This window comes from Triticum urartu, chromosome 6, assembly GCF_003073215.2.
Source record: "Triticum urartu cultivar G1812 chromosome 6, Tu2.1, whole genome shotgun sequence".
Classification (NCBI taxonomy): Eukaryota; Viridiplantae; Streptophyta; class Magnoliopsida; order Poales; family Poaceae; genus Triticum; species Triticum urartu.
Window position 1 is genome coordinate 18,661,945 of NC_053027.1, and position 27,927 is coordinate 18,689,871.

The 27,927-nt window shown below is 43.2% G+C and overlaps 1 protein-coding gene and 1 pseudogene across 5 annotated transcripts; one reads left to right on the forward strand and one right to left on the reverse strand.

Annotated features, from left to right (window-relative positions):
* Positions 1-462: 462 nt before the first annotated feature.
* On the reverse strand, positions 463-9,592 carry LOC125516404 (annotated as a pseudogene).
* LOC125516303 lies at positions 9,400-27,927 on the forward strand. Of its 5 annotated transcripts, none has more exons than XM_048681785.1 (15): positions 9,400-9,630; positions 9,778-9,897; positions 12,675-12,933; positions 13,026-13,254; positions 13,344-13,494; positions 13,601-13,831; positions 14,210-14,581; positions 14,707-14,727; positions 14,812-14,879; positions 25,325-25,379; positions 26,129-26,497; positions 26,663-26,794; positions 26,877-27,031; positions 27,126-27,246; positions 27,678-27,921. In XM_048681785.1, exons 1-15 carry the CDS (start codon positions 9,607-9,609, stop codon positions 27,759-27,761), a joined length of 2,391 nt encoding a protein of 796 aa, XP_048537742.1. In that variant the 5' UTR covers positions 9,400-9,606; the 3' UTR covers positions 27,762-27,921. The 5 variants fall into 5 exon arrangements, with proteins under 5 accessions (XP_048537742.1, XP_048537741.1, XP_048537745.1 ...); XM_048681784.1 differs by having other exon boundaries at positions 14,704-14,727; positions 27,678-27,912; XM_048681786.1 differs by having other exon boundaries at positions 9,401-9,630; positions 9,771-9,897; positions 14,704-14,727; positions 27,678-27,907.

Below are 27,927 nucleotides of genomic sequence, written 5' to 3' on the forward strand. Positions count from 1 at the left end.
AATCAAAAGGGGAGAGCCCTTCTTTTATAAAAAACATAAAAAAAATACATGGTCTATGAGCTCAGAACATCTTGATTGTAAGCAACATAATGACACACTAATCAACCACAAATGATCCACACATAGATCTGGACGTGGCAAAACTATGAACAAACAATAACTGACCACACATTTATTCTGAATTGGGAAGAACCAGACTGAAGAAACTGGAAACACTGCTCTGCTCTTGTTGCATCCAGAGCAGCAAAGACGGGTGCCAAAACTGAACATGCTTGTCTTCCAGCTGAAGAGCTTCTATTCTGACGGAACTTACCGCCCGGTAACGTCCCAATGACAGCGAAGAACGGTGGAGGCGGTGACAACCGGAAGAGGTAGAAGTGAATTGGCCAAGAAATACAAGAATGCCCGGCGAGACAAGAAAGAAAGCTCAGGGTGCCGTTAAGGAAGAAGAAAGAAGATACATTAAAGCTGCAGGTTGTGACTCAAAGATAAATCAGGTTGTGACCCATCGTGGTGCCCTTCCATTTCCGCCAGCAATAGCATGATGTTACACCACACTTCAGGGTCTGCCGGCACCGATGTCCAGGCCAGTGCAGAGCACTCATACCGGCTGTGCGTGATGCGCCGGAAACACTTGACTTCCTTGCTTCTCATCATATTGTCATCTGGGTTGATGTTCACCACGAAGATGTCGCCGTAGGGCCGCACCCCATACATGGACATCGGCAACGAGTTTCGGTCCACCGACACTGCCACCAGGTCCATTGTCACTGCAATGCTCCTCCCGTCTGGGCTGAACACCGGGCAGTGCACGTGACCGCGGTAGCCATCCAATCCATTTATCAGTTTGATCACCACCGTCGGGTCGTACGCCTTCACCAGGTACACGGAGAAAGACCCCGGGGCCATGCTGTTCTCCCCCGGCTTGTCACGCGTCGACGAGAAGGCGACCCAGTCCCCTCTAGGAGACCACTGGCAGTGGGTGTCTGTCCACGACCCTTTTGTCAGCCGCGTCACCCAACCTTCCTCCGATCCCTTGTCGTCTATCTTCAGCATTATGTATAGGTTCTTGTGCTCTTTATCGACAAACAGATTCTCGTACTCTTTATCGACAAACAGATTCTTGTGCTCCTGCTTCTCCCTTATATTCCTCATCGGCCGAGATGTTGATTTACCCCCAAAAGACTGCTGCTGCTGCTGCTGCAGTGAGTTGACCTTTTCTGCAAAAAAATCCCTTGTGGACTGGAAGACGAATTTGTTCCCATCTGGGCTGCTCGATGGGAACGCATTGTTGAACCCGCCATAGGTGAGTCTCTGGACCTGTCGCTGCACCGCGTCACCAGAGGCGTTACTAATGGCGTAGATCTCCAGCGACTTCCGAGCATTCAAGTAGGTGCTAGTGGTAGTGCTAATGCAAACGTAGAGGATGTCCTTGTCAGGGTTCTGGTTCCACACAGGGGAAAAGATGCTGTCCGGCTCTCTTGTCTCGTACACGATGCGCAACCCTTGGCTGTCAGCAATCCACACAGCTTTAAACTCTTTATTGATGAAGGCGAGCTTGGAGCCGTCCTTGGAGATGGTCGGGAACACACCAGACACCCGAAACAAACCAACGTCCTTCATCGGGGACTCCAGCCTGTGCAAATTCCTGGGGACGTGGTCTCCGTGTTGTACAAGGTCACTCCCACTCCTGCAGCGGTGGTATCAAATGCGGCCACCACAGTCCAGCACGAAGGGGTTGTAATGGTCGCTTTCCGGCCTCATCGTCTGGGTGATGTGCACCGGTGGCAGCCCATTCATATCGAAGATATCAATGTGCCGGTATTGTGTCATCATGCGGGCACTGCCGACTAGGGGCCAGCGGATGGTCGCCACAACTACCTTTGTCTCATTGCTGGAGTCACCGCATTCGACATCTCTGAAGTCACTCGGACAGTCTTTTTAGTGCTGATGTTGTATCGGAACACGCCCCAAGTTGGGAAGGGGACGGGCTGTTGTGATCAACTTGAAGAAATGGACGTGGCCTTGCTGTGACATTTCTGTTTGTCTAAAAGTCAGGGTGGACTTTGTGATCAACTTGAAGAAAAGAAATGGATGGAGAATAGAGCGACAAGCGAGATGGGCCGACTATTTTCTGTACGGCATAGCAAATTGAAAGGCGATTCGGGAGGCGATGGCATTAGTAGTGCTCAGGGGAGCGGATGATCGGCCGGCGCTGTCCTTTCCTAGTCCCCGCGCCAAGGGACTCGCGGCGGTCGGTGAGCTAGAGCCTAGAGCCCAGCGAGGAGTCGAGGAGGACGTGGGAGAGGACCTCCCAAGGGTGGTCACCGCCGAGTCTCGTCAGTGGGTCACCTCGGATTTCATTGCGGGAGACAGGCAAGCTTGCGGGCTAGGAAGGGGAGGTGACAATGGGATATCGGCGGCTTCGGAACTAGGGTTCCCTCCCTTTGTGCATCGCATCAAGGGTTCGGGGCTTCGGCCATGGGAGCGCCTATTGGGCGTTGGGCCTACAGAGGAAAATTGAGCGTTAACCTTACCTACCAGCTAGTGATCTCGTGCGAATCAACCTGTGGTTGAGATAGTTAGGTGGACAGTGGTATCCCAGCGCATCAGGGTTCAAATGGTGCTCGTATTTATCCTGGATTTATTTCAGAATTTCCAGTGATACGCTTTCAGTGGGAGGAGACATTCCTGTTGACTACGAGGCGCCTACGATGACTTAGTAAAATCTCAATATGATATGCCGCCTCAGTCTCTCGGAGATGCTCGTAAGAGTAGGGATGAGTGTATGCGCGTTTGTATGAGCGCTTGCGGCTGTACTGTGTTAAACGAAAACTAGTGATCTTGAATTGTATATTACTTTTCTACAACGTTTATGAAATATTGGTATTTCAGCAGCCGGCCCATCACGGTACTTCACATGCAAGACAGGCACAGTAATGTGGCAGACCTACTCTCTCTTCTTCCACACAATAAATTCAATATTTTCTTTCACCTCTAATTTAAAGCATCCAAATCTTTTAAATCATATAACTTTTTTAGGTTTTTATTTTTAATATTTGAACTTCTTGCACCAAAATCTTTAAACTGATACCAATATTAACTGCCTTATTCAGTTTCGTGTTCAGTTTACACCGAGCAAACTCGTCAAATGTGTTGCTTTGTGTTATGACACTTTGTTGCATTATATAGCAGAGTTCTGTGCCCCATTTGGGGCCATTTGACGGATGTTGAAAAACAACATGCTTTCAAATGAACCATCCTCGCCCTACACGAACAACATTCGTTGCACATGGTTTGAATGAATTTTGACATCATATGCAAATTGCAACACGTCTGCTCATTTATCGGCATTTTTCAGAGAAAACTCCAGAAAAGTTAAGTGTTTTGAAAACTCAAACAAATTGGCATGGTGCCTTGAATTGGTCATACAAGGCAATGAAAAAAATTGGGGACATTTAAGAAATGTAGAGAAACGAGGTGCTCCCAAACGGACCCTTCTCGCCTACCCGAACACTCTCTGTTGAACATGTTATTTTTTCTAGAAATCTCAGGACTGACCTCAAATTTTGCAATCCGGTGGGCATGCACATGTTAGGTGTCCTTGCACGTCTGCCCATTTGTTGGCCTTTTTCCACCAGGAAAACTCTAGAAAATCAAAAATTTGTGAAAAACTCAAACAACTTGGCATGCTGCTTTGAATTGGTCATACAAGGTCGTGTAAAAAAATTGGGGCCATTTCAAGAATGTCTAGATACAAATATGCTCTCAAACGGAGCCTTTTAGCCTACCCAGACACCTGTTTAACACAACCTACTTTCGTACATCCTTAAATTGAACCCAACTTTTGCAGGAAGATGGAGGTGGACATGCCCATGATAGGCATCCATGCTAGGGTTGAACGATTTCTGACACCATACGGAAGTTGCGACACGTCGGGCCATTTATCAACCTTTTTTCACCGGGAAAACTCCAGAAAATGCGAAAATTATTGAAAATCCAAACAACTTGGCATGATGCCTTGAACTGGTCATACAAGGCCATGAAAAAAGTTGAGGCCAGTTCAACGATGTCGAGAAACAACATGCTCTTAGATATAGCCTTATGGCCTACCCGAACACACTCCGTTGAACACAATCTAGTTTTATCATTCTTGAAATAACTCCAACTTTTGCAAGAAAGGTGTGAATGCCCATGGAATGCATCCATACCAGGTTTGAACGATTTTCGACAAAGTTGCGATACGTCCGACCATTTATCTGCCTTTTGTAACCAAGAACACTCCAGAAAATACAAAATTTCTCCAAAAGCAAAATAACATGGCATGGTGCATTTAATTGGTCATATAAGTTAATGGGAAAAAATTGGGGTCATTTGATGGATGTTGAAAAAAATGTGCTCTCAAACAGACCCCTTCTGACCTAACCGAATATTTTGTTGAATATGATCTATTTTTGGACATGATTGTAAAAAAACAACTCAATTTTCTTAAAATGCCCAGTTTTTAAAATTACTTCACAAATCTAAAAATTGTTTGCGTTTCATAAAACATACACGTTTGCTTAAAAAATGTTTGGCGTTCAAAGTTTTAAAAAATATTCTGCGTGGGTGATATCCTTAAGGCTTTGTAGTGCTATAAAACCATGAACGCTCACTAGCTGAACTAGTTGTAGCACGTTTGTCCATTCAGGAGACCCTGTGTTTGTCAACAACGCTAATTAATCCCTTTTCCTGATTTTCAGTGGGGTGGGTCCGCCTCTCTCCTAATCTCCAATCAAAAAGCTTCACCTAATCACAGTCCATTGAATCTGTAAAAACTACCCCGTGTGTGTAGCATTGCTCTTTTTGCAGGGCTACAGTGTGCATCCACTGTTGAACGCTAGTTCATGGGCCGGCCCAGTTGGGCGGCCTCCTGTGCGTGGTGTCGTCTATTTGACGCTATCCCCAAACTTACGAGAGCTCCTAATTAGCGATTGTCGCACTTGGTAAGCCATTCAGTGCTCACACGGTGTAGTTTTTGGGCCGGTCTAGCAAACCGGCACTCACACGCGAGCGGCTGAGCAGGTGAGCGAGCGCGAGTGAGCGTATGAACGCATGGATTAGGATACGTTCTTGACCACTGAAAAATATCCCATGGGCTCATGAATTTTTTTAAACAATCATGACAAAAATAAAATCATAGAGTCAAAAAGTTCATGAATTTGATATAAAATCGCAGAGTTTCCCTTAATAACAGTATGGTATTTTTTTCAATTTTTTAGTGAATTTTTAAAAAGGTCACGAGTTTGGAAACATTTCATTTAAAAAATTCATAAATTTGGGAAATGTAACGAATTTTTAAAAACTCTGTGAATGAAGAAAATAAAACAAAAATAGAAAGAAATAAGGAAAAAAGAAAAATCCACAGAAAAACGGCCAAACTGAAAAAATAAATCAGATCCATGTTTTTTTATATTAGCATTATATTTCGATAACAAGGAGGAAAGAAGGTTTATGGCACAACAGTTAAACTATCTCAGTGGTTAGCAGCATCACTTATAGAGGTGGATCATCTGCCTTCGAATCCCAATAATCACAAGTTGTACTTTTTGAACTATCCCAGTGGTTAAAAGAAAAAAACATAAATGGGCCAGGCCCGCCCAAGGTGCAAATAACACTGACGCCTAGGCGAACATATGGCCACTGTGATTTGAGAAATTTACGTCCTCTCGTCTCTGGCTGCCATCTTGGCGCTGAGAGGTGTGTGTGTGTGTGGGGGGGGGGGGGCACCTTGGATCTTCAAGACCTCTATGTTCTACGTCTAGTGATCATCATAGTTTTGTGTGAAAATAAATTTTCTCTCGTTTCTTCTCACGGTGCCATGAGGTTAGAGAGTTTTCTGCCCTCGTAGATCCAATTATTCGAATCTGATGAGTTTATGTTGTGTCAATCTTTTTTTGTTGATCTCATTCTTTATGGAGGTGAAATCTTTCATCGACATCATGATGAAGATATAGCGATTTGATGACATGCTCTTCTAGGGGATCATCCTCGGCCCAGTACATTCATAGATCAAGGCTTCACATCTTTTCGGATGAGTGACTCAAGACGCTTTGAAAAACCATTATTGATATAGTTCGTGTGGGTGAAAGAGTAACAATATTGTTGCTTCAGTCCAATTGCAGCATATTTACCGAAGTTTTTGGAGTATTTCTTCGAGAAGAGACTGATACCGCGAAGAAGTTGCTTTCAACATATTTCGTGCGTGTTCGGATCCCCTCCACTCCTTCGAATCCTTGACTCCGCTCCCTGCTCCTGGATTGTTCGCTCCGCCCCGAAAAATCGGGAGTAGCTATAACGTTTGTTAACTAACTCCACTCCCTACACGACGGGGTGTGAGGTTCAGGTAGTTGTTGTGCGCTAGCGAGAGAATAGGATCAAGCGAACCCGTAAGTTTTGCGGGAGAGGCCGGGGAGTGGCACACGGAGCTCGGTTGCAGCGACTCTGCCGGATTTAACTACAGTCTGCTCCACTCCGCTCTTCTGACTCTGCGGAGTAGTTGCGTTCGGCACCGCTCGCCCCGCTCCTGGAGCAGAGTTGTGGAGCGGAGTGAATCCGAACACGCTCTTCATTGTAATTCTTAGTTATAGGAGTTAATTTGTCTTTTCTTAGATCTTTGTATTTTTCTTAGATCTTAGGTCCAAATAAGTGTACCTGTAATTGTTATGAGTACGAATAAAATTATAGGTGTTTAAAAAAACCGTGTACCATATGTCAAAGGCTTCATATTACTCTTTATACGTTTTTCGTGGGTGTACCGAAGGGGAACAAGACTTGATGTTGTATTCCTAATCCTATTTGATTGACTAGCAAAAGAGCCCGTGCGTTGCAATGGGAGAGAAAACCGAACACACACTCTTAACTCAACAACATCTAGTCCATGTTCTACGTCTAGTGATCATCCTAGTTTTGTGTGAAAATAAATTTTCTCTCGTTTCTTCTCACGGTGCCATGAGGTTAGAGAGTTTTCTGCCCTCGTAGATCCAATTATTCGAATCTGATGAGTTTATGTTGTGTCAATCTTTTTTCTGTTGATCTAATTCTTTATGGAGGTGAAATCTTTCATCGACATCATGATGAAGATATAGCGATTTGATGACCTGCTCTTCTAGGGGATCATCCTCGGCCCAGTACATTCATAGATCAAGGCTTCGCATCTTTTCGGATGGGCGACTCAAGACGCTTTGAAAAACCATTATTGATATAGTTCGTGTGGGTGAAAGAGTAACAATATTGTTGCTTCAGTCCAATTGCAGCATATTTACCGAAGTTTTTGGAGTATTTCTTCGAGAAGAGACTGATACCGCGGAGAAGTTGCTTTCAAGATATTTCGTGCGTGTTCGGATCCCCACCACTCCTTCGAATCCTTGACTCCACTCCCTGCTCCTGGATTGTTCGCTCCGCCCCCAAAAATCGGGAGTAGCTATCACGTTTGTTAACTAACTCCACTCCCTACACGACGGGGTGTGAGGTTCAGGTAGTTGTTGTGCGCTAGCGAGAGAATAGGATCAAGCGAACCCGTAAGTTTTGCGGGAGAGGCCGGGGAGTGGCACGCGGAGCTCGGTTGCAGCGACTCTGCCGGATTTAACTACAGTCTGCTCCACTCCGCTCTTCTGACTCTGCGGAGTAGTTGCGTTCGGCACCGCTCGCCCCGCTCCTGGAGCAAAGTTGTGGAGCGGAGTGGATCCGAACACGCTCTTCATTGTAATTCTTAGTCATAGGAGTTAATTTGTCTTTTCTTAGATCTTTGTATTTTTCTTAGATCTTAGGTCCAAATAAGTGTACCTGTAATTGTTATGAGTACGAATAAAATTATAGGTGTTTAAAAAAACCGTGTACCATATGTCAAAGGTTCATATTACTCTTTATACGTTTTCGTGGGTGTACCGAAGGGGAACCAGACTTGATGTTGTATTCCTAATCCTATTTGATTGACTAGCAAAAGAGCCCGTGCGTTGCAACGGGAGAGAAAACAGAACACACACTCTTAATTCAATAACCATCACTCAAGACCACAATAGGTCCATCTTCTTTATTTTTACAAGGCATTATATTTGTGTTGCCGCTTATCCTCCTTCTCACCCTCGCCGGTGATGGCCTCGGTATTCACACAAAATAAAAATAAAAAACGTGTTTGAATATGGTTAATCCTAAGGCGTCTCTCTCTCTCGCTATCTCTCAATCCCGCGATGAGAAATCTATTGTTTTCCCCTGTGACATTTTTCAGATGTATGCATGTGTAGTTAGCGATGTTTTCTTTTCCCTACATGATTGTAGTGGGGTGTTTATTTGCAATCCGGATCGCCGCCGATATGAAAGAAAAATGGATCTTGCGCTATAAATTATAAGTTTGCTTCCAAAATAATATTTTAAAAATATTTAAAGTTAAAATTAACGACATATTTAGATTCCACACATTTTTCTAATAAAATTTCATATATAATATGTTAAAATCGAAGTTACGGTTTAAAAGATACGGATAATTTAGAAAATCATTTGTTTGACTTAAATATATTCCAAAATAATATTTAAAATACTTAACAAGTAAAAATAATCTCGTATTCATATTCTACATATTTTTCTAATCAAATTTTATATATAACATGTTCAAATCGGAGTTACGGTTTAAAAAATATGGATGATTTAAAAAAGCATTTATTTGATTTAGATATGATCCATGGATGAATTACCTAAAACATCAGGGGGTTTTCAAAAAAGTAAAATAACGGTTCGAGTGTGACTTAAATCCAAACCGCGGATTGATTTTATCAAAACACAAAGACTTTTCTAAAAAATGCCATGACGGACGACCGAAACCCAATTTGCTTTATTATTATATGTAATGTAATGTAAAGATGTAAAGAAAAAATTTAAAATACTATAATATGACCAGGACGGGACGAGCAGGCAAGCCTCGTCCGACCAGGTGAGGGACCGAATAGGGAGGGGCTAGTTTCCTTTTAAATCCCCACACTGCATGCTATAATTTTTCCATGTAATAAGGCTCCATCTAATCTCAGCCCCCCTGATTTCAGGGGTGGGCCATCCTTAATTACCTATTAAACCTCATATAATCTCCACTCCCTGATTTCAGAGGTGGGCCCTCTGTTTTTTCCTATTAAACAAATGTGATGTGTTCTGCACTTTCGGCTGGTCGGAAACCGCGCACTAGCGCGGGCACGCGCATATTAGCCATTCCCTAATCCGACAGACGCAGCTCCCCTGACGTGCCATTGGCACACTGACAGATGACCCCAGGCCCACACGTCAGGGGTGCAGTACGTCAGACGATCCTGGTCCTAATCCGAATAGTGCACTGTGACGTGTTGTGTTTAAAAAAGCAAAGTACACGCAACTAGACTTTGTTTAATCCGGACATCTGGATCTGGTTCACGACAATTGGAGCCACAGATCGGCCAAGCTTCTCCTTATCCCCAAATTGAGTATCGTCGACCAAATCGACCAAGAGGATCATTCGTCTTACTGCGGTGTGGAGCTGCATCTTCAGTTCTTTGGTAGCTCCACACCGACCTAATCCTCTTTCCTGCTGCATCGACCAAGAGGTGAATGCAGGACTTCATTTTTTTCAAGGTGAATGCTTTTCCTTTTGGTATTTCTTCCTCTCATCTATCTGCTACTGAGTTTACCAGTGTTACCCGTTTGCCGATGCTCCATGAGCTTCATATCAAAATCTGGTTTGCATCCTGTGTAAACCTGGTTGTTTCTTCTAGCTGGCAGGACATGGACCGTGCAAGAGTGGCGCCTAGGCCCTTACCATTCCATTTATTAGAAGAAATCACGGATGGTTTCTCCGAGGAGCGAAAACTTGGTGCTGGTGCGTATGGAAGTGTTTACAAGGTAAGAATTTTCAGCCACCCAGCTTTTGTACAGAGTAGAAATCTATTGGGTTTGGTTTCACCTCGGTTATACAGACATCATTTGCTTCCACGGGGCTGGGATGGGGAGCGGCTGGCGAGGTGGAGCAGGACCAGTCTTTCTGATGCCTTCTGGCGCTGTCAATTACTGGCCTGCTGAAAACCCCAATAGATTTTCTTGCTGTTTTGGTTTCTAAGTTGAAACAATGTTACTCCCTCCGTTTCCAAATACAGTTCCTAAATATAAATCTTTTTAAAGATTTCAATAAAGACTACATACCGATCTATATAGACATATTTTAGAGTGTAGATTCCCTCATTTTGCTTCATATATACTTTGTATTGGAATCTCTAAAAAGATTTATATTTAAAAACAGAGAAAGTAGCTGTAGTGGAACAGCTTTAAGAGTTGTAATAATGTTGTAGTTTCCTATCTTTCCTTTTCTCTGCTCCACTGGAGCGTGGACATATGACTAGCATGTGAGATTTCTTTATGTTACTTGCCGGGTGGGGGATTGTACCCTCCAGATGATCTAAAAACATCACACTTCATTTAACTTAATACTCCTAAAGATTAAGCTAGCATCTGTAGTGGGTGAAGTTACTTAAATAGCCCCAGCTATTTTAGCCATAAATAGCCTCTCATTAGCCACTAAAACAGAGGAGAATTGCAGGCAGCGCCAGCTATATTTATTTCCATTCAATCTGATTCGATACAACTTGTGAGCTGAATGGTTGCATATATTTGTTTGCATTGAATAGTTTAATGAGTTGGAGCTCGAATCATGTTTGAGTCATAATTTCCCCCCTTTTTGGCTAGTTATGACTGGAATTTGCACAGTTCTTTTTAAACAACGCTAAATAGATAAGCCCGCCATAGCTGCACTATAGCCTTTCTTAGCTTCTGAAAATGTTGCTGCTAAATGCAATAGCCCCCTATTTTAAACAGAGATTATACTAACACGGGACGTGTAGTCTTCATGGCTGTTACCTTTTCATCCTTGGACTTGAAAATCATGGACTCGCTAGTGATAGCTTTCAGGCATTGTCTTTTACGTGTTGTACCTAAACAAGGTAATTGCATCTAAGAAAGATGTGATAACCTGATACAACTTGAATCATCAATTTCCAAACCCCCTTGTCGCTCCCAGGAGGGGCGGCTCGGACGGACTCCTAGAGCCGCCGCCTCCCCTCCCCCTCCGCCCCCGCTCCTCCCACCGCAGCAGCAGGATGCCGCCGGTTAAAGGCCGCGGCTGACGGCGGTGGCGGGCTCTCATCCCCGAGCGCAACTGGTAGCGGCAGGGGCCTCTTCCTCCTTGTGTGGCGGGATTTCCGGCCGGAGCTTTGGGGTGGCCCTGGACGGCACGACTAGTCCGGCGGAGATGGACGCCGGGGCGGCGGCCTCGGACTTATTCGGTGACCTTGGCGACCGTTGTGGCCGCGAGGGCGGCACGACGCCTAGTTCAGGGGACTCGGTGCGGCTCAGCTCATAATCTCCATGTGGTGCGGGTGGTGGCAGCAGTGTCCGCTAAGATATCCGACCTGCTATTGGGAGCCGGCGGGCAGCGGCATGTGGGCCTGCCGTTCGGCCTAATAAAGGAGGTGGTCCTATGCTTCTTCTCGTACCAAGATGGTGTTCTGCTTGATGACTACTCTCATTGATCTCTCCGATAATGAGTTTCGGAAAGCTCCGCCGTTATCTCCATTGGGCACCTGATGCCTGTAGATTGTTGGATCAGATGAGATTTGGTCGTGTGCACCCATATTTCTTGCCGTGCTGCTTCAGGAGGGAGTGATGCGAAGCTTCACTCTCTGATGCCATCATGGGACCTATCGGCGTTTTGATTTCCATGGTGAAGACAGTGGCAGAGAATGTCATGGTAGCAGAGGTCTGAGATCTAGTAATGGCGGACTGAGTCTTTGGGGCGATGAGGACTTTGCTTGGTGTTTCTTGACTTATAGGAGTGGCATCGGCAAGCGGGGCGGCAACATAGGAGGAGTACAGAGTCATATCTTTCAGGGTCAAAATCCAAGGTCTCGCCTAAATTGATTGTGCTTGACAATGGCCTTGTTGAAGACATTGTTTTGAGAGAGTGAACTTTCTTTAGGGTGAAAACCAAAGATCTTTAATCGGGCGGGGACGATGCTTGTGCATTGTTTCCTTCTTAGAGGCATTGCTTTTGGAGAATTTGGATTCCGGGTGCTGTCTTGGTAGTGGTCTGTTTTGCAGCTACAAGGTTTTGATCACCGTAGCAGGATCTTTTGTTTTTTCTTCTCTTTTTTGTTGGGTTGTGTGCATCCGTGATTTCTTTAGAATAATTCTTGTTGTAGAGACTGGGTGTAATTGATATCTTCGCAATATTAATATATCCCCATTGTCGTTTTTTTGGCTTATAGACCTTTTCATTTGTTGAATTGAGTCACTGCCTAAGGAGGCAAGCTAAGACTCTTATCTTCACTAACATACACTGCTAATCTATTTTTTCTTTTATTAATATTTCACCTTAACATTTTTCCTACAGTCATTAGGGACAGCTCACGAATAGATATTAATTGTATGTAAAATACATATTGTATGGCGAACGATTCAAAATTGGCCAGACTAAGACTTATGGCGTCTTTCCCATTTGGCCTCACATAACAATGCAAATTTAGGCAAGTGTCACGGCATATTTATGATCAGGGCCATTTTTTGCTTTATACTATCTTCTAGATATGTTGCTGCAAGCAGAAAATGAAATGGCGTTGCGTGTTTAACAGGGACAGCATAAAAATGGGGAAATTATTGCCATCAAGAAGCTTCATTCTATGCCAGAACTTAATAACCAACAATTCCAAAAGGAATATCTTAATCTTGCAACTCTCCAGCATCAGAATATTGTGAGGTTAGTTGGTTATTGCCATGAAACTCGTGGAGAATACATAGAGTTCAATGGAAGGACGGTTTTTGCTGAAAACCAACACATGGCGCTGTGCTTTGAGTACATGTGCAACGGAAGTCTTGACAACTGTCTTCAAGGTATGAGGGTGCTCTATGTGTACTAAATGTAGCATGTTAAGAACCAATGACAATTTATATATTGATATTATTCACTTTTGTGATTGCTACAGATGAATCAAGTGGACATGATTGGAAGACACGCTATAAAATAATTAAAGGCATATGCAAGGGTTTGAAATACCTCCACGAGGAACTAAATCCTCCAGTTTACCATTTGGACTTGAAGCCGGCCAATATATTGCTGGATGAGCAAATGAACCCCAAAATTGCAGATTTTGGATTGTCGAAATTCTTTGGAGATGAACGAACACGTGTATCAGCCAGCGCCATTGGAACAATGTAAGCCAAATACTTCATATCAAATAAATTCAATAAGCTGGAAATTCTATGAATAAACTAGTAACATATGTGATATGTTGTGTGTGCAGTGGGTACTTGCCGCCGGAGTACATAAATTGTAGTCTTGTCTCAAATAAATTGGATGTATTTAGCTTAGGGGTAATAATCATAAAGACAATGACGGGACACTTGGGCTACTCCCAAAGTGCTGAAATGCCTTCTGAAGAGTTCATTGATCTCGTAAGAAAAATTTCCTGACTTAATTCATCGTGATCGATTGTAATTTTTTTTGCAAAAAACATTATATTATCTACTACCATTTTGTGCCACCTACCCAAATTGCCAGGTACAAGAGAAGTGGAAAAATAGGATACAAGGGGCATCAACTGATGATATTGATTCATGCGCCGAACTTGTGAAGACATGCATCAAGATAGCTCTGAATTGTGTTGACGCCGATCGACACAAAAGGCCCAATATAGGAGACATTATCAGGGAGCTGGATGAGACCGAGATTATGACACAGTTTTCTCAAGCATTAACAACTGACACCGGGTCTACGTCGTTGGACGAGCAGGTGCGATTACTCAGGGTGCCATGTTTCAGTATTCATTTTCAATAAAAGAAAGAATTTTCTATACTCCTTTGGTCTTTGTACTTTGTTCCTAACTTTGACTAATAATTTGATCGACTGTGAATCCAACAATATAATTTTTTGGCCACTAAAAGTATATTACCAGACTTTCAACTGTGAATCCAACAATATAACTTTTTGGCATATAAGTCATTGTACTAGAATTTTAATGTCGAACTATCCGTTTCGAAAAAACAAATGTCGAACTCAGACCCAAAATGTAAGTGTGACCTTTTATACGAAGATTGAGCGACTATGTTCTCGTATTGAGCCAAGGTGCTGCCTCTTAATTAACGGTTAGCCCGCCCTGCACCACAACAGGAAGAGAATGGATTCCTAGAGGTTCATCCCCACCAGCTTCGTTTTCCCTTCTTCGAGATAAACAAGGCCATTTGCCCTCTCCTCTTAAGTAACAACACAGAAGATAATGTTGCCTTCAGAATTCTCTCCGAGAACCACATGGAGGAGCTGTCGGAGCTCAGCGGCGTTGTGCCACCAAGGTCCACCCAAACCTACTGTCTAGTGATGAAAAAGCAGCCTCCGGCGAACACGAGCGAGCTTGCTATGACCCTGGAGAGCTGCATAGCACACGAGGACATAGCAGACGGGGACGACCAGTTCTTACCGGAAGTCCTAGAACTAACTCAAGGCAACAAAGTGCATAAGGTGGCATTAATGGCGGTCACCTCTGAGGTGAGAGGCTCATTAAGGCTTCATTCATTATAAACTTGAACTTGAGCTGTGACTAATGTTTCTTCTTTTCTTTAAACTCGCGGGGATCGTTCTCGGGCTTGTTGTCATGGTGTGACAAGCAGCAGACGCGATCAGGAGTAACCAAGGTGAGAACTTTAATTTTCTCCCTACATCTTTCCTAGTAATTCCAACGAATTGCTTTACCAACCATGCATCATTTGTACGTTTAGGTCATATGCCGGGTGGATGGTGCCGTGGATCATTTAACAGAAATAGATGTGCATCCAACACAGCCGAGGTGAGTTCTTATGCCTGGGCACCTTCCCTAAAAACCGTTGGATGACATTAAGATGTGTGCACATGTAATTAGTATTACCATTAATTGATAATTAGTACTAGGAAAGAATTATTGCTAATTATTGCTTCATATGAACACTTAATACCCACCCAAATTAAGCCCATGCATGTCTCATATGTCACATAGTCAGGTATTTTTTTGCGTATAATAGAGGTTGTATTTTTTTATATGCTCTCCTTTATTTTTCACCAACTATCTAATACCTTGAATAAATCACTAGGTATATACATACATAACTCAAAATATCTTAGATATGTTTTTGTACTCGAAATATGTTGGGTATATATTCGATACCCATACGTCAGGTAGCCAGGTATATACGTAGCCATACAATACTTTAGGTACATACGTCGATTGGTTATGTACAATATTTTCCAAGCATTTTCGTACAGCGGGGTATACAAGTGTGCAGACACCTTGGGTATGAGATTTTCCTATATTTTTTCACATAGCCAGGTATATACGTCGACCGGGTATGTACAATATTTTCCTACCTTTTTCATATACCCGGTTATATACGTCGACCGGGTATTACAATATTTTCGTCAGTAGGTATTGTATAACTGTATTGGACAGTTAGAAAACAAAAATAAAATGCAATTAGTAAAAAAAGAAAATATTATGTATATACATACTCGCATACGTATATTCTTTCGTTAGTAAGTATATGATACCCATTTTAAATAATTAGAAAACAAAAATGTAATAGTTTAAAAATAAATTATTGAATATATATACATACATATGTATATAATTTCGTTGATAGGTATTAGAGACTCGTATTAGATAGTTATGAAACAAAAATACGCATATTATATACCTGCAATAATCCAAACAAAATCAACATTAATATGTTAATTGTATGGCAAGTCTTGCATGCCTAATAGTTAGAACCAAAAATAAAATGTAAGCATGAAAAGTCTTGCCTAAAGAATAGTTGGGAAACAAATTAATTATATTATATATATATATTCCGATAATATTATCAGAATAGTTATTCTGATAACACTTCCGCATTGTATGCTCAACGGGAGGGCACTGCACTTTCTTTAGCAAAAGCACTGCATTACAGAGACTAGTGAACTTCGCGTTGGAAAAAATTGCACGCACTGTTTTTTCGGTACTGTTTTCGCTCTAATTTTTTAACCGTTTATCGGAACAAGGCGTGTAATATACCGTTGGAAAGCTACGGATTAGGCGCAACTTTGCCGTATTGAACACTTTTCGAGATTCCCTGCGGTTTAAGAGCAGTTTCAAAAACGGTGCGGCCCACAAAGAGTGATAGCGAGCGTTTTTTCGCGTTTTTTCTAAACCGCTCGTCGAAACGAGGCAAATGATACACCGTTGGATAGATATCGTTGAGGCGCATCTTTTACATATCTATTGCTTTCTCTAATTTGTTACAGTTTAAGAGCAGTTTCAAATTTACTAAATCGCGGAATTCTGTTTTTCAAAAAATTTCAAATTTTCGGTACTGTTTTCGCTCCAGTTTTTTAACCGTTTGTCGAAACGAGGCGCGTAATATATCGTTGAAAAGCTATGGATGAGGCGCAACTTTCATATGTTGAAATGGTTTTGAGATTCCTTACAGTTTTAAGTTAATTTTGAAAATCATGCGGCGGACGACGAGAGGCAGCGGTCGTTTTTCAAGAAAATTTTACAAACCGGTTGTCGAAATGATTCAAATGATATGCTGTTGGAAATATATCGACGAGACACAACTTTTTCATGTAGAACACTCTCTCTAATTCCTTACGGTTTAAGAGGAATTTTGAATTTTACCGAAATGTGTACACTCTGTTTTTCACGATACCCAAATCGACGTGCGTACTTCATCCGACTAAAAACCGCACTGCATCGGACGAAAAGGCGCACTGCATCGGATGGGTAAGAGAACTGCATGGTTTCTTTTATTCAAACGTAATTTTTTTTAAGGACGAGAAAGTAGAGTGTACTTCACATCGGGTGTAAATGAACCACAACACTATTAAGAAGTGAACCGCATTACTTTTCTTTGCTTTCATAACAATCTTTTTCCACTTACGGGATGAACAACATCATACAGCCGACTGCACTGCTTGAGACTGAAACCCGCACTGCATCAGACGGTCAAGTGAACTTCATGGTTTCTTTTCTTAGACGATTTTTTTTGCAAACACGCAAGTGAAGTGTGCATCACATCGAGCATAACTGAACCACAAAACACTTGAAACTAATCCACAACACACTTGAAACCACACTGCATCAGGGCATTAGTAAACCGCAACACACTCGAAACTGAACCACAACACACTTGAAACTAATCCACATTATCGTAAATAAACAACATTTTTCTGAGATAAATAACAACAAATTAGATACGTAACAACAATTTCAGCACACATGACCCAACCGAACTGCATCGCTGCTCAAGCCGAACAGAGGCATCGAAGCCATGGTTTTTTATAACATATATTTTGCAGTGCACAACGAAGGGCCACCTCGAATCCGAGCAAAACTGCGTGGGTGCAACCCGAATTGGACGCCTGCACCAAACTGCATGCCCGCTGGCACTGAGCTGCTCATTTGTGTTGACGAACCTGATGACGACATCGTTTAAGTGAAACTGTTGCTCGGTGCTGGATAGGGGGGACTACGCCGGTGAATTGCATCACCAGAACCAGTGCACCACACTGCACCGCGCCGGCAAACTGCATGCCCCCACAGATGTAGGAGAGGAGGTCAATGGTGTTTGAGGTGCACTGAACCTCATCACGCGTGCCTTCGAGCTGCACTTCCACGATCGGTGAGCTGCACTAAAATGCACGGCAACCCCACGTGCACGGTTGTAGGTGGCTAAGGGACTGCTGGAAGTGAAGGAGGCCACGTGGCCATGCCCGCGACGCCCGGCCTGCTCCATCTCGACGGTCAACGGCGGGCGTGGTAGGGCCACGTGCTGCTGGAGTGTGGGAAGGAGGGATTTGCCCGTGGCTGGCCAGATCTGCTGCATGGGCGGCTGGATCCATCCCAGGGCGCAGCGGACATGGTGGTGGCCGCTGGACCGGAGCAGGAGAGGTCGCTCGGATCTGGGGTCGACGTGGCGGTGCGATGGGGTGGGCCGCATCGGGAGAAGGTGGGCAGGGGAGGAGCGGGACAAGGAGCCCCGCACGGTAGAAGTGGCGACCTCCAGGCCCTGGCCGCACTGGCCTCGCCGTCCCGGCGCATGGACACAGCCACGGTGGTGGCGCTGCTCCACTGCGACGGCGGAGGATGCATGACTAGCGATGGGGAGGCGCAACAAACTGCCCGACGAAAGCCAGCGAACCTCCCTTTGCTACTTAACCGCACGGCTAAGTCAGGAGATCGATCCCGGTGGACATTGGCGAGAGTCAGAGCACGGTGGAGAGAGCCAGGGATCCAGGCCGTGGTGGTTGGAGGTGGCCATCTCCGTCGGCATCGGTAGGATCCGGTGCCAATCGGGCCACCAAATGTGGAGGAAGGCGAGGGGCTAGGAGGAAGTTGGTGGAGGAGGGTGGGGGAGGGGGCTCGTGTGTAGGAGGCGAGGCCGGATCCAGGCCCTCGCGGCTCCGGTGGTTGGCCGCCGGAGGTAGCTAGCTGGGCGGCGGACCATGGCTCTATGCGGCGGCGGTGCATGTGATTAGAAGGCGGAGCAGGGGGAGGCGGGGGGGGGGGGGGGGGGGGGGGGGGGAAGGGGGGGGGAAGGTGAAGGCAGCGGGGGAGGAAGAAGGGTGGCGCTGGTGGCTAGCCACCGGCTAGGATTTGGGCGCGGGGAGAGGGGAAGAAGGTGGGTAGAAGTGGGATGGGTGCGGGGTGGGGTGCGGTTTTGTTTTTTATTCCTGTAGTTTGTGTCGAAGGGTGGGTGTTATCAGAATAAGGCGGAAGTGTTATTAGAATAAGGTCTTAAGGGGTGTTATTAGAATATATATAGGGTCGCGCTATTCGTCATCCTGGGTGAGGAATAGTTATTCTTCACCCCCTCTCTATTTTGACGTCAATGCACCGTATTTTTAGGTTTCGTAAATTTTGTCATATTTCATATGTAAAAGGAGAACGTAAGAAAATATATACTCGCCGTAATTTTTTTTATGTTATGTAAAGTTACGAACATAAAAACATACATAAAAATGCGGTATTTTTGGTCTTGTAACCTATTTTTTTATTTTATTATACCAAATTTTATGTAGTGAATCAATATGAATGTAACTATTTGTATTCCAAACGTAATTTGTTTATGAAGCGATCGTAAGATTACCTCGGATGAAGAATAACTTATTCCGCATCCTGAGATAATCTTACGATCATTTCATAATTAAATTACGTTTCGAATTCAAATAGTTACATTCCTATTGATTCATTACGTAAAATTTGACATAAGAAAATAAAAATATAGGTCATAAGACAAGAAAAATTTGCAGTTTATGTGTATTTTAGACTATGTTTTTACGTTTGTAATTTTACGTAACATAAAATATTTTTTACGGAGATTATATATTTTTTACGGTCCCTTTTTGCGTCGGAAATAAGACAAAACTTACGAAACGTAAAATTACGATGCATCGATGGTAAAATAGAGGGGTGAAGAATAACTATTCCTCACTAGTATAACGCCCGTGCGTTGCCACGGGCTCTTCAAAATTTATAATCAGTATCTTTAATTTATCATCCCCTCATATTGGGTGATTATGCGGTGCTCTAATTAGAAACACAACAATCAAATATTAGGAAATTTCACCGAACGAACAACAACGAATAATACGATATCTATCAAACGAATAAAATGAGGTCATATTTTTGGTCCGTCATGCACTTCTGTTGAAAAGTGCCTATCCCTTTTAGAATCAACCCACTGTTTGCTCGCACGCAAAAAAATACATCTCTAAAGTGGGGAACCGATCGGTGCCAAAAAGAACTCAAACTCCTATCGAATCTCGACTTCGTGCTCTTCCACTTCCATTGATAAAGATGGGACGTCAAGGGTTTCATCATGATGACCTCGAGCAGTCGCCGACATCCTTCCCCACATCTACCCCTACCCCCTGCTGCCGCTTGCACTGTCCTTCCTCCTCGAGGGAGTTAGGGACACAATGTTCTCTAGGATGGGCATGACCAGATCCACGAGGAGGCCACATTCTTCCATGGGAACCCAACCAAGCACACCACCCTCCGCAACCATCCAATCCCAGCCTAACAAAGTCAAGACCCGCCATCGATCCACAAATCAGGCTCGCCGCATCCAGGTTCACTGCAAGTCTGCGACGAGTCTGTAGTCGACATCTTGACTTTGGCTATCCCCACGGAAGAATCATCGGATTTTTGCTGAAACTGAAACATACTAAAGTGACACATGCTCGAATTTTTAAATCAGATGACTATCGAAAAGAAGCCGCCCAAGAAAAGTAAATAAGCATCAAGTGTTGAAAGAAAATGATGGACCCTAAGGCCATGAACTGATAAAAGAGAGCAGTCAAGCAATGTAGAGTAGCAAAAAATCTAATAACAAGACCTTACCTTCATAAAAATAAGGGAAGAACACTTCCTTCATAGCCTTCCTACAAGTACAGAACATACTAAATTAGCATTGTTTCAGTCTCATTTTTTGCAAATAAAGAGTGTAATAATTACCACCTATTTCATTTGGCACTAAAAATTTCTACCTCTGTCTGACCTCCTGCAGCACTAAAAAAACTCATCACTTACAATATCATAGCCGCACACTCCAAGTCAAAGTAGAACATATATCAAGGATTCTGTGACAACCAACCATGGCCAGATCAGATGGCTTTTAATTGCATTCCATCTCATAATCCAGAGCCCCCTCTATCTCAATGGAAATTAAATTTAGCGTAGATGGCGGGTGCCCCCGACGACGGCTGGGAAGGATGGTGGAGGAGGTGGATGAGGATGGCGGCGGCGGCGGCTGCGGTTGCGCCTCGTCCGCAGCCGTGCTGGTGGTGGTCGATGCGAGAGCCGGATGGCGTCGGCCAGAATCAGGCAGGGGCGGCAAAGATTTAGAGGAGAGAGAGAATGGAGGCGATGAGCGATGGGAGGAAGGGCCACCGGCGATTGGGGTGGCCTCAGATCCGCCCCTCCGTGGCCGCCTATTTCATGGGACGAACACCCGTGCTCACCGTCGGGCTCGCCTTCGGCCGCTGCCTCGCCGACATTCACGACGTAGAGCCCCTTCCTCCGATCCCATTTGCCAGGGAGGCAGCGCCATCCTTCATCGCAGAGAACGAGTCCACACTGAGATCCCAACAAGATCGTGATTGCGCCTCCCCAAACCGCAGCGGCACATCCCACTCCATCAACGACCAACCTATATGAGGCGGAGGATCAGTGTAGGACGCGAGCGCCGTCACCATGGACGTGGGGGACGCCGTAGGTGGGAAGGAGGCGGCGACGACGTCTGTGTCAGGAAGATCGCACGACGGTGGCGGCGTTTACTCGAGGGGATCGAGAGGAGCTGCGTTTGGTGCTGGGTGGGTTCTTTGATGCGTGCGTGGGGCTGGAGATTGTGATAGGTGATCAGGTGAGGGCGTGCCATACCTGGATCGATAGCCTTACCATATCTGGTGGTAATTTAAATTTATTACCATATTCGATATTTCCCGAGTTATGAACTTACCATACCTGGATTGATAGCCTTTGGGGTAATTTAAATTTATTACCATATAATTACCATATTCAAAATTTCCTGAGTTATGACCTTACCATACCTGGATTGATTTATTACTATACATGGATTAATTATGATTGATTACCCTAAATACGTTGGGTAATTTAAATTTATTACCATATTCGATATTTCCCGAGTTATGACCTTAACATACCTGGATTGATAGCCTTTGGGGTAATTTAAATTTATTACCATATAATTACCATATTCAAAATTTCCTGAGTTATGACCTTACCATACCTGGATTGATTTATTACTATACGTGGATTAATTATGATTGATTACCATAAATACGTTGGGTAATTTAAATTTATTACCATATTCGATATTTTCCGAGTTATGGCCTTACCATACCTGGATTGATAGCTTTTGGGGTAATTTAAATTTATTACCATATAATTACCATATTCAAAATTTCCTGAGTTATGACCTTACCATACCTGGATTGATTTATTACTATACGTGGATTAATTATGATTGATTACCATAAATACGTTGGGTAATTTAAATTTATTACCATATTCGATATTTTCCGAGTTATGGCCTTACCATACCTGGATTGATAGCTTTTGGGGTAATTTAAATTTATTACCATATAATTACCATATTCAAAATTTCCTGAGTTATGACCTTACCATACCTGGATTGATTTATTACTATACGTGGATTAATTATGATTGATTACCATAAATACGTTGGGTATTGCCGGTCAGACGAGAAAAGAGAAAAACCGGTGGGAGGGGCTGGTGGGAGGTGGGACGAAGAAAAACCGGTTGAAAATAAACCGGTTGAAAATAAACCGGTTGAAAGTGGGGGGGGGGGACTATTCAACCAATTCGTCCATTAGGAGTAGAGATTCATGATGACGAATAACGCGACCCTAGATGGGGCACGTAGGTGCCTGGGCACCTACGCCTGTTATGGCAGGTAATTTTTACTAGTGCATGACATGCAATCCATTAAATACTAGCTTTCCATATTTCGTTTGCATGCACTATATCCTCAATGGTCAATGATTGCTTTCCAAAAAATCATAAATATGTTGATTTCCTAGCAATAATTTCTTTTTAAATATTATGTCAATGCATGATACCTATTGAAAATATACACATAAGAGGGTTATTATATCTTATAAATTATAAACATTTCATAAGTATTATACTTAATGAAAAATATACATATACAGATGATATTATGTGTATAAGAATATACACATACGCGATGTATTATAGAAAATAAAATTTATGGATATATCTCGGGTATCTCAAATACCTACTAATAAGACGTAATGAATATACCCACAAACATCATGAGTATGTGGATACCTCGAAATATTATGAGTACGTACGTATATCCTGTATGTATATACCTAAATGGTGTACGTACTCGAAATCATTGGCACATACCCGAGGTATCAAATACCTAACAACGAGATGCAATGTATATACCAAAAAATATCATGAGTATGGAGATACCTCAAAATAAATTTGTCATGCATGTCGCAAGAATTTGTCCTAGGTATCATACCCGGTATTTCTATAGTCAAAATAAATATGATATACCCCAAGATGATAATAAATATGTTGTACCAAAAATAAATATGATATACCCACAATATTATATTCAAAACATATATACTCATGATTTGTATCATACTCTTTTTTTTGCGAAACGATTTGTATCATACTCATGGTATCATATACCCAATGTATCGTATACCTAATTTTAAAAAATAAAACTACGTCCCACAGAAGAGTACAACATACCTTTTATTAACGTATGTATGAAAAAATATCTTCATATACGTATACAAATCATGACGCATTAATTTTATTTATCTCTTTCCTATTTCTATTAATATCTCTCAGTATGCACCATTGCCATGCGTGACATTCTCTTTCCTATTTAGTACCACTACATAATTGTTACCATGCATGTTACTCTCACTGCAATAATTATGTTTCCAATTAGTGATTCTATCATACTTATTTCTAAATTAGTCATCACAACAACACACATCTAAATGCAATTGAGTGGTGGAAAGTCAAGGAGCATGGGCACCTAGGTGTCCCAAACTGTATATATATGGTAAATATATAAATTTTGTCTTGTTTCATACGTAAATGACCTATATTTTTGTTTTCTTATGCCATACTATATCTAAGATATTTCAAAGCAGGTTATACAAAAAAATTGCATGTGAATTTATAGTTTTTTTATATGTGAAAAATACCTTTATATTCATACATATATAATAATATACTAAAAATATAGTGCATACTACCTAAAAAATAGTATATATACTACCCAAATATTCTTATATACTATATACTACATGTACATATTCTCGGTTTTGACATATACTACAGACAACGTACAAAACTCATGTGAGGGCAACTACAACCGGTGCACGTTAGTAATTAAATGGGATTGTTAGTTATGCCCAGAAAAAAGTTCAATCAGAAATGATTTCTTTTGTCATGGATAAGATATATAATCCAAACAATAAAATTCTTCTAATAAAGTCATTAATAAATTCATACACAAATATAGCTTGATATAGTATATCTCTAAATTTGCCACTTTGGAGGAAATACGGGCAGCTTTCTATACTCTGACATGCAAGATATCTAGCGGTGAAAATGGACCGTAACGGATTTTGATTGCGCGATGTACTTTATCATATTTTTTCATAGGATTTGCAGCGGAGCGGATAAGTACCGTTTGCAGATTCGAATGTGGATACGCGAGCCCCGCCAAGGAATCTCTCTCCTAATATCTCTTGTTTCTTCCTTTCTTCCTCTCTTTACCCAAGCCCGAGATCCTCCTCTAATGCCTCCTTGCAAAAGCCCGAGAGATGCGACGATGCGGTTCACTCCCTCCTCTCCTCCACACTTTTTGGAGGACGATCAAAAGCAAGCAAAAACGTAGTTAGCCATGACGGAGAAGGCCCCAACAAGTTGTGAACAAGTCAGAGACAAGGCCAACATGGCTGGCCGCAGCGGCACTGTCATAAGCTAGAAGGGTGCGGGGTCACCTGACATAGGGTTTAGGTGCGGGGGGAGGGGAGGCGATGTCGGAGGATGAGGTAGGGGAGGGTAGGGCGTTACATGACATGGGGTTTAGGTGTGGGTCCAGCGTTAGAGAAGGAGGTAGGGGCTTAGAGGGACAGCTTGGGAGCAACAACAAACCAAGGAAGGAGGGGATTTGAGCAAGATGTGGTGGCAAGGCGGCACAAGAGTGCCACTGGCCACAGGTGGCGGTGGCCAGCGGTAGGGGCGATTGAGGTGGTCTCTGGTAGTGCAGCAGTGTTATCCTTCACCCTCCTCTCCGGCGGTACAGCGGTGGTGCTCCTTTCCGCTCCTCTGCGGTGGCGGAAGGTACTTCACCCCCTCCCATCCCCTCCCCTCAATTCAGACAACATAGGCACCAGTGGCATGTCGGAGATTCGATTGTGCCAATGGTGCCCGTAATCTAGCAGCTCCTATTTGTAACTACGCTACCTCTAGTATGAGATGGCGCTCTAAAATCGAATGACTCGTAATTTAAGCCGGTAACATCCAACTGTAGTAAGGACTAAGGATCACACCCCACCTATAGAGACGTGGGATGACAGATGATTTAGATAATTTAACACGACTCAAGTATCTTCTGAGTATTCCGTAGAACTACTTTCAATATATTTTCTAAGTATGCAAGTGTGACACAGGATTTTGGCAAGTCGTCGCCGTGGCGGTGTCGCAGTTTGGAACTACGAGACCCAGGTTTGTTGCTGCATAATACCAGCTTTCACTTGTACTAGTATTTACACGGCAAGTTGGAGGAGCACACATGCGATGGAAGAGCGGGTCTTATTAATGTTTTTTACTCCTACAACGTCATACACCCTTTACTAGAAGAGGTGGTACAATGTTGGGGGGAGAATCATCTAACTCATGTGTTGCATTATTTGTATTCATAGTCAACTTGAAGGAGCTCTGACTCCACTCGAGTATAACCAATCTGTTGCACCCTGGAGTCTCAGCTAGTAAGAAGCCTTTGCTTCAGAGCATGACACTCCACAGACAAAACGTGATGCACTAACTGGTGGAATTATTGGTTCAGAGCCAGCCCATTTAGTAATCCAATAATTTATAGTGAAAACGTCAAAGGCTAAATTGCCCCATTCATGCATGGCTCCATTATGTGGGTCTAAAGTTTAGTACTAGATTGCTACTCCCCCCTCTGGTAATATAAGAGCATTTTTTACAATGCACTAGTATCAAAAACGTTTTTATATTATGAGACAGAGGAAGTAGTTTATAAGGAGTTGGGCTTTTTTATAAGGGGCTGGTTTGTTGTAGGTGCCAGGTGTATCGTCTTGATATTTAAATATTTCATTTATTTTAAAAATAAATAGCAAGGCAAGAAATTTTCTGCGATGCAAGTCTTGGTAATGCTTATATGTCAGACTGGTTTTAGTACCTCTTTCAAATGAACTGATCTGACCTCATTTATCCGTCTGGGCGTGCAGGAAAGAGTGATGATGTTGAAAAATCTGGCGCCCACGGACATGATACGTAGCGTCAAGTTCATAGCGCGAGAGCGCTGGTTCTTGGCCGGCGACTTTCACGGGTGGATCCACGTGCGCTCGTTCGCGATGAACGACGAGGTGACAAAATTCAAAGGGCATGACGGCGCGGTCATTTCACTGGTGGTTCATCCAAGCGACCCTCTAGTGGTGTCATCCTCTGTCGATCGCCATATCAAGCTCTGGAACTGGGAGGCTGGCTGGAGGTGCGTCCGGAAACTCAAGGCGCACTTGAACAACGTGGAGAAAGTTGTGTTTAACCCCTGGGATAGCAACTGCTTGGCTAGCGTCGGCATGGACAACATGCTCAAGGTTAGTTAGTTACATACTCACTCCGCCCCATAATATAAGATATAAGATGTTGGTACAATCAATATAATACATTGGTTATAACAACATGTTATATCATTAGATAGAGGCAGTACTTAGTCGGCTTTTCTATATAAGATGTACGCATTTCTTTTCCAAAATCCACAGATCTGGAAAATTTCTTCACCACTTCCTGTCACCGTACTGGACTGCGACGAGCATCAGCTCACTGTTGATTATTTTCATCCGGGTGGCGACCGGCAGTACATTGTCACCGGATCCGTGTCCGGGAAAGCTCGAGTATATATGCAGTATACATGGATTTTTTCCTCTTCACCCCAATCAATATGCGTATCCTCAGTTCTCTTTTTTTCCCCACCAGATCTGGGATGTGAAGACAAATACGTGCATTCGACAAATCAGTGGGCTCCAAACTGATAACAGCCGATGCGTTGGTGTGGTACGTCCAGACTGTCCATTGCTAGTCATGACTTTACAGGGAAATGTTACTTCTTTGTACAACTTCGATACTGATTGGTAACGTCTCTCTCTCTCTCTCTCTCTCTCTCCACGGTTTCTCTGTCGACCACGTACATACGTGCGCAGGCTAAATAATAGTATTGGTTTGCAGCTACGAGAACTCGATTGACTTCAAACTTGGAGATGTCTTAAATTTCGCTTACGCGGAGGGCATAAAAAGGTTACCACCTCCCAAACGAACATCATCTAGTGGAATGCACAGTGTCGTGATGGTAAGGTTGTCTTACACTTCTTTCTTGTTATCAAACTTGTGCAGTGTCGTGATCGGATTTTTTGGAGGAATAGCAATGATGAAAATCAATTGATTTCCATCAAGTATCAAGACAAAACTGCAAAAGTTAAGTACGCATGGATGAAATGTAGACGGGGTTTGGGATGCCAGCGAAGCGACACACAACACAAGAGTCAAGCCGTTGATTTGTACTCAACAAAGATTTGTGTTATCTAAATATGAGCTCTTTTACGTTAATTGGAGAGTTATCATTTGTAATTTCATGTAACCCCCTCTTTGATTATTTTCCACCGTTGATTTTAACATATTAATTAAGGTTAATCAACAAAGGTATTATGCTCATGTTTTTTTAACAATCTTTGTCAATGTTGGGTCAATCACACGTATCTAGCCCAATCCATCTCGCGACAGGGAGGCACCGGTGTAGTGAGCTGGGAGACGGCGACGGCGCAAGGTCCTCGAGGCGACCATGCTGGCGCGAGGTCCTGGAGGTGAATCACAGGCTGGGCTTGGTCGTAGTGGTTGACCAACGGAGCAAGGTACTTCGGCCCCTTCCATCATCTCTTCCTTCCCTACCTCCCAGATCCAGGGTATCAATTTTGGGTGTTGCAAATTCAGCGCGTGTGGGATGCAAGTTGGAGACGCTCGGTCCAGCTTTGCT